The sequence below is a fragment of the Electrona antarctica genome, assembly GCF_951216825.1.
Source record: "Electrona antarctica genome assembly, chromosome: 11".
Taxonomy (NCBI): Eukaryota; Metazoa; Chordata; class Actinopteri; order Myctophiformes; family Myctophidae; genus Electrona; species Electrona antarctica.
The window spans coordinates 21,743,265-21,751,083 of NC_136792.1; the positions used below are offsets into that span (position 1 = coordinate 21,743,265).

Genomic DNA, 7,819 nt, shown 5'->3' on the forward strand with positions numbered 1-7,819 from the left:
TTAACATTTTTCACAATAGTGTTGTCTCTGAGTAACTGGCTGAAGTTCGTTCAAATAAATCATCACAGGCCCCTTTTCCACCGGGGTTGAACCGGTTCCGTTCTTTTTTCCCACCTAATATTGAACAAGTTCAGAGTGTTTCCACTGAAAATAAATTAGTTCAGAAAGAAAAGTTTCAAGTTTCAGAACTTGAACCAACCAGCCGGTTCTGTGAAAGCACCAAGGTTCCAAGAATGTAGAACAGAACCAGTTCTAAAACCAAAGTTCTTTAGGTAGAAAAGGGACCCCAGTGTGATTGTAACATACATTTCCCACTGAACTCTTATCAGGCTATGATACAAGTGAACCTCGCAGTTAAAAATCCTCATCATAACGATGGTACTACGTCTGTCATCTAAGCTTTACTATCCTGCTCCAAATGGTATGGACTATGGAGGACATCTTTTAGCCATGTTCCTCCAGGAATAGACTTGTCACAGACTTGTGCTAGCATTAATAATGCATGCTAAAAGATACTGCCAGTAACAGTTAGAAAAACAACAACAAACATTTTAAAACATTTTCCCTTGTGGGGCTTTATTCATGATAAATTAGCTGCAGTTAGAACAAACGGAACCCTATATCTTATGATCGCTTACTCCCCCCCCAGTCGAAACTAAGTAGCCACGTGTGCTTTTTACATCATTGTCAGTCATATTTTATGTAATCCTCCAGAAATTGAATTTGAATTCATCATTTCTTTGCATTGCTTTTGCTTCGGCTGAATTAAAACACAGTGGAAGTAAAACCACTGCTTTATAGAATTTATTTATAAATATATATATATATACACTTGTATATATATATATACATATATATACATATACTCGTGTTTTGACTACCACCTATGTGACTCTCATCACATAATATTATCATAAGCATAAATAACAATGTTTTTCTCTCTTCAAACCTGTTAAATTAACCAACTGAAAACAGTTATGGGTCATTTTCAGCACCACTGAATAGTACATTCTCTATATTGCATCAGAATATAAAAATATACAGATATAGTGTTTTCTTCATCATTTAAAACATTCTTTCCGTGTTGTTCAATGGCATGAAACGAGAGAGGAAGAAAAAGACCCCGTTCTAAGGACAAGGATTGTTGCCAATATTATCATCATCAGTATTACTGATTCTAATCGTTTCCGTGGTACCAGATTGTCCATTCATTCATTCACAGCACTTTAAAAACATCAGTAGCAGCCACACGGGGGAAAACAAATTAAATAACAGGCGAGTTAGAGGGCGTCCTCCAAATCATGTAACACGCACAGTGCCACCAGCCATCCCGACCACGTCAGCAGAGAGACAGAGGGAGATCAGGAGAGAGGGAGATAGACAGAGAAAGAAAGAGTGTCAATAGGGGAAACAGAGGAGTGTTGTAATGCAGTGGTGTGGAAGGGCCGGCTGAGCTGGCTAGGTAGGCTGATAGTATGTGAGCGTTGTGTAGCAAATAACGACAACCATTCCATATGCTCCTGCTGCTGTCATACTTCGTTAGTCCAGCACAGCAGGGGTTCAGGGGTGGAGGGTGCACCATTCTAAACAGTTATCCCAAAGTCCAAAATGGGTGTTGGAGTGATACATGTACAAAAAAAAAATCCAAAGCAAAAAAAAAAGAAAAAATAACTTGAAACAAGTCTTTTAATTCATTTCAATGTCTGAGGCGAATGAGAAGATGAGAAGAAGGCGAAGGCGAGCAGTTGGGGCGAGAGGTTTGCAGTGCATAGAGAGGGACTTTTGAGACGACGGTCCGTTGGATGGGATTATTGCCCGGGGGAGACTCATACATACAGTAAACAAACACACGCAACACACACGCACACACAAAACACACACACATACACACACACACACACACACCTCCTCTGCCCAGAGGGAGGCAGCGACTGCCTGGATAGGAAAATGGAGAGAGAGAGAGACGCGGTGGGGTTGGGTTGCTTGGTTTCCAGAGTGCTGGTCCTGCAGTATTAATTTCCTCAGTGTTTAGAAGGCTCGGAGACACAGCTCAAGGGTTTGTGGAAAACGCAGTCTCCAATATGTGGAAGTTGTGTGTTTTACTATGTGGATATGTCTGTGATATACATGTCCAGATGAGGCCCCTCTTCCACCCATCCATCCATCCATCCATCCATCCATCCATCCATCCATTCATCCATCTGACCGTCCCCCAAAGTGCTCACATCCGCGAGGAGGAGGCCAACTCATAGAACAACACATAGGCATCACTGCTGCGGACTTGGCTGGAGGACATTGGCGTAACTCTGCGGAGACAGAGAGATGGAGAGAAAGAGAGAGGTGTGTTGTTATAGACATGAGTGCAGCAGTGTTGTTTTCGTCGACTAAAACTAAGACGAAAATTATTCGTCGACTACCTTTTTCCACTGACAAAAACTAAATGGAAACTAAATGAAAACTAAGCTGTGATGACTAAAACTAAGACTAAATATACTGACAATTTAGTCAACAAATAAAAACTAGACTAAAATGTTAGGAAGGGACTAGTGGACGAGAGATCCAGTATAAGTCGTTTACACTTGTTTGCATGCTGAAAATAGCCGATCTACAAGCTCACAACGCGTCGCGCTGCGACGCATTGTGAGCTTGTAGATCGGCTATTTTCAGCAAATGTAAAATCAGTCATTATGACGGCATCAAGGCCTGCCAAAACACATTTTAGTCGACTAAATCACCTGTAGATTTAGTCGACTAAAATCTCATGACATTTAGTCGACTAAAACTAAACTAACACTAACACATTCCAGGTGACTAAAATGTGACTAAAACTAAGTGAAAACTATATGACTAAAACTAAAATAGAAATTTGATGCCAAAAACAACACTGGAGTGCAGTGTAGCACAGTGCTTCTCAAAGTATTTCATGTCACTCCACAAGAGGGTACTGGTGCTTTGAACATTTACACCGTTTGGCAACCATTTTTAACATATATAGAGGATGAATGCTGCTGACATCAACAATCCTTAATAACTCCTAATACTGACCCTACTGCAATTTGGTTTTACATTATCATTTATCTACTTTTTGTGTATTTTTTTTTTTTCTATCTATTGTTGCATATTCTACCCGTTGATATGCTTCACAGTGAAAATGTATATTTGTATGTACTTTTTATTTATTTTTAATTTTATCTTTTGTTAATGGTACGAGATACCAGTTAATTGTGGCTCTTTCGGAGCAGGAACTCTGAGGGGTGGGAGGGGTAAATTTGCAGAGCATTCAGAGCATGTTTATTTTAATAATAAATCCATTGTGTTCCAGCTTGGATGAATGGCACTACGTTTTTATTTATTGGATTTGTTATCATCATTGTAGCGCCCAAATCCTAAATTTGTGGCACTACTGGTTGCCGACAGTCGGGTTGTAGTTAAGACGTGTGCTCCAGAAAGTGATGTCCAAACATGTGCGTAGAGTTGGTATAATTAAGATTTATTCTCTGTCTCTGCAGGCCTAGTCACTACAGCATACATCTAAATAAATACAATAAACGTAAATGATAAAGACAACAGCCTCCTGAAAACTGTTTGCCTCTTGTCAGCAACACCTGCTGCTTGACTGAGACCTGATTAAATACCCTGCCAACCTTCACATTAACCACACCCCTCAGTGGACATCATTGGCCACAATTAGGAGACTCAAATGGCACTTACAATCATAATGAAAACTCTTGTTTGAAAAATCACACCTGTGTGAAGTGAGGGGCGCTCTTATCATCGTACATCATCATGACGTAAAATAGACACTATGTCTATTTGCTCAATGCTCAGACACTATGGGTAAATTCTCAATTTATTTTCAATGGGAATTTAATGTTTGTGTAAGGCAAAAATAGACACTAGGATGTAAAATTCTGGAAATGTGAATTTAATGTTTGTGTAAGACAAAAATAGCCGTTTTGCTCAGACACTATGACGTAAAATTCTTTGGCAAAAATATTTGCCATTGACAAGTCACAATGAAAGGAGAAATTAGGTCAAATGTCCGCCAAATATGACGTAAATCTTGTCCCCACACGTCTCATATTTGCCATTGACAATGAAAGGAGAAATTAGTATGATGATGTGTAATGATAAGAGCTCCCCATACTTATTTTTTAAATCATAGTGTTTTGCCAATTATTTGAGGGTCCCTGGCCCACCAGTGACCAGGTTGAGAACCAACGTGGTAGATGCTCAAACCTACCTGGAGTCATTGAAAGTGTACCATTCTCCTGAGGCAGGGTTGCGACAGTAGGCTGTATAGTGACCGCCCATGGTGGTGCCTGAGTGGTTGGACACTGCATATAGGTTGTACACTGCATTAACTGGGAGAGAGGACACAAACACAAATGCAATCAGCTGAAATCCAAACATGTATTAAGAAGTTTACACTTTATATTCGAGGGTTCAGCAGCATTTCACATGCTTCCTACATTTATAAAATAGTCAGTCTTGTGCGTAGGAACTGCGAAATCAGTACTTACCGCTGTTTCCAGAGGCAAACTCCCGCAGGTCAAGGTCTTTCATTGGGAAGTTGACAAAAGTGGACAGTTTGCTGGTTCTACGGGCCTCAGAGAACCGTTTCAGGTCTGTGTAGGGGGGCAAGTCAAGGAATATCACATGTCTGGGTACCACCTTCAACATAAATCTGTGGGTTGAAACTGAAAACTCTCAAAACCCTGAGGAATCTTGTCTATCTTGTCGAAACGTTGGTTTCCTAAATATTTTAAATACATTTTTGCATCGAGGCCATTGGCTCTGTGGCCTCCTCCTTTTTAACAAAACTCCAAATGAAACTGAACCACAGGCTAATTTGAGAATGTTTGGCTAATATACCGTCTTGAAATATCATGTAACAGCAAACACTTTGTTACTAAACATGGCCGTTGTGTGGCGAGTGACTTTTGATCTTTTCCGGACCGGAGAAGGTGAGATGACCAATCAGTAAGCCTTTTATGAGGGAGAACCTGATGTGATATTAGGCTATGCCTTCAATGTTCTCCATCCATCATGACAATGTACACAAATCAGTGCCACATACACAGTGAGTCCCCAAAATACCAAACACACACAGGAGGGAAAACAAAAACAAAACACAGCACTGTGCCTTGGGAAATTGTGTGCACGCCTCACACCAATGCACCTGCCCCAAATTAGAGCCCCACCATGAGTGTATTACATTTACATCTGTGAACAGTGTTTATAAACACTATATATATATATATATGCTCCTTTTAAATAAGGAAAGCTGTGTGTCCGTCACACAGTCACTTCGTCACTCTGTTCCGCATGCTCTCCTCAGTGGGTTGAGCAATTGGTCTCAACTTGCACACAGGCATTTCCATTAGCATAATATGCATACTGTGAGGAAGCCCGTTTTTACACTTCCCCAAAATGTAAGCTGTTTAACCCTAGAACACTAAACCCGGGTGATTTTCACCCGGACAATTATGTTTTTGTGATTTTCCTAATGTTGCTGATGTCTGAGGTGGGTGTGTCTTTCAGTAGCTTCATGATGCTTAGTGACATCATAGAAGGTAGGTTTGTTTCCTTGCCCACATCAATGTTATTTTTCTAAATGCAGGTTTTCGGGTTTATTTCACCCACATTTGTGATTTTTGTTTTTTTCCACTGGACCATTCTCACATGTCTCCGGAATGGGCGGACCAAAGGAGAAGATCCCAGCTCCATTATTTCATTTAGAAATATCTTTAAAATAATACCCACATTTTACACAGATTTGTCCCCCCATGATATCTATTTTAATTATTTTTTTATTTCTTTGGTGAAATTTCATGTTAAAATATTAAAGAGGAGAACCTCAAGTTGCAATGTGTTGTTCATCATGGGCTGTCATGTTTACGGTGTACCCAGGGCGACAGTGGCTCAGGAGGCAGAGTGCCGCTTGGGAACTGGAAGGTTACCAGTTCGATCCCGGGCTCCCCAAGAGTTAGTGTCGAAGTGTCCTTGAGCATGCTGCTGAATCCCTAATAGACCATATTATATCACATGATGGCCATGCTGGCACTTTGCATTGAAAAAGCAGTGTGGCAACAGGTTTTTTATTGCTCCCGATGAGCAGGTTGGTGCCTTGCATGGTTCCCTCTGCTATCGGTGTATGAATGTGTGTATGATGAATAGGTGATGTAATCTATGTAAAGCGCCTTAGTTAAATGCGCTATATAAATTCACCATTTACCCACAGGCTATGAGATTGGGATCAGCCGCTTGGACAACGATAGCACAGGCTGACCTGGCTCACAGCTACAACGTTTTTCGTTTAGGAGCCATGTCCACACAGGCGGAGGGGCGCTTTGGCTAGCATTTTCCATAGCACCCGCACTCATATTGACACATGCAATCATGTTCGCATGAACCACGTGTTATTACTTGGCTCACATACCGGTAGCTTAGCTGAAACAATGTAAACATGGACTTCTCTCATCAGTTAAATGACCGGGTTGTTATACACAGCGTCAGAGCCTACTTAACAACTACATTGTAGGATTCAAATTGCCTAACAATTCACAATCTATTCACAATCAATGACAATTGTTAACAAGCCATCTACACACTGTGAGTTTGAACAACCCGAGTCAAATTTGTGCGTTCATTTCAAAAGAGCATATACAGATACAGAGAGAACGAGTGTAGAGTTTTGTTTGTCAGTGACTAGCCTCGGAGTCGGTACCAAATTCTGCCATACAGGAAGCCAACTTCCTTGCATTTCGCTGACAGGGCAGAGGCGCGTTGCTCCAAATTTAGTGACGTCAGTGTTCTCCGCTGTTTTCTACTGGGGAGGGGAGGGGGATCGGTGAATCAATAGGATCTACCACTTTTTTGTCACCCGCCCCTCTAGACCAGAAATCACACAGGCTGGGCCAGGCTAGTAAGTAGCCTTGCCGAGCCATGAGGCCCATAGGGCAGGAGCCTATCTCCTGTTTCTGTAGCGTGAGGCAGCTTGATGTACAAGTACACCCCCTGGACATGACGCTAGTATGTCGCAGGGACTTACCCCCAATCCAACCCTTGATGCTGAGTGTCAAGCAGGGAGGCACTGGGTCCCATTTTTAGAGTCTTTGGTATGACCCGGCCAGGGATTGAACCCCGACCTCCCAGTCTCAGAGCGGACACTCTAACCACAAGGCCACTGAGCCAGGCTAGTAGTCAGTGACTAAATGCGCACCTACAGCACAGTATGTATCCTTGACCAGTACTTCTCTTGCAAAGCTTCCCAATTGCCTCGGTGATATCCATGGGCTTGTTTGTGGTTAAACACCCAACATATTTCCACAGAAATGTCATGAAGTTAAAAAGCTGATGAAATGAGCTAACATGGCCTTAAGGTTGACTGACTTAATGTGACACCAAGTCATCACCCCTGTCTCACCAAAGTTTCAATGAGGTGCAGTCACATTAATCAAATTTAAAAAAAGTTAAATGTTGTTGGTTAATATTAATAATGGATAAATGATTCGTTCTTCAATCTTTAACACAAACGTTGACATACTGTACATTGTGGGTGGTTGGTAATGGATTGGAACGGATCATTGGGGCTAAAAATGTTAGGAGTGCACACATCCTTGGGTATGGACTAGTAGTTCACTAGTTTTATGTAGGCAATATTAAAAGTCCACTCTATGTATCCAGGAAACACTGACCTTGGTTGATGTATATTGATGTTGTAGTTTATTAACCCCCACCTCCTCCACCACCCATGCTATTGTATATTTTATATTCATGTAATATTCCTGCTACAGTAATATGTAATATTACTGCT

General features: G+C 41.3%; 1 protein-coding gene across 7 annotated transcripts in view; it reads right to left on the reverse strand.

Annotated features, from left to right (window-relative positions):
• Window positions 1-568: 568 nt before the first annotated feature.
• The window catches only part of usp2a (ubiquitin specific peptidase 2a), a 62,322-nt gene continuing 55,071 nt past the window's right edge, over window positions 569-7,819 (reverse strand). For 4 of the 7 annotated variants that reach the window (XM_079514104.1, XM_079514105.1, XM_079514103.1 and 1 more), the window contains 4 exons: window positions 4,524-4,628; window positions 4,244-4,364; window positions 2,226-2,306; window positions 569-1,935 (listed from right to left, as the gene is read on the reverse strand). In XM_079514104.1, the coding sequence (XP_079370230.1) occupies window positions 1,827-1,935; window positions 2,226-2,306; window positions 4,244-4,364; window positions 4,524-4,628 (416 nt within the window). In that variant the 3' untranslated portion in view covers window positions 569-1,826. Of the gene's footprint in view, window positions 2,307-4,243; window positions 4,365-4,523; window positions 4,629-7,819 lie in introns of all 7 variants that reach the window. The other 3 variants (XM_079514106.1, XM_079514108.1, XM_079514109.1) reach the window with 1 other exon arrangement.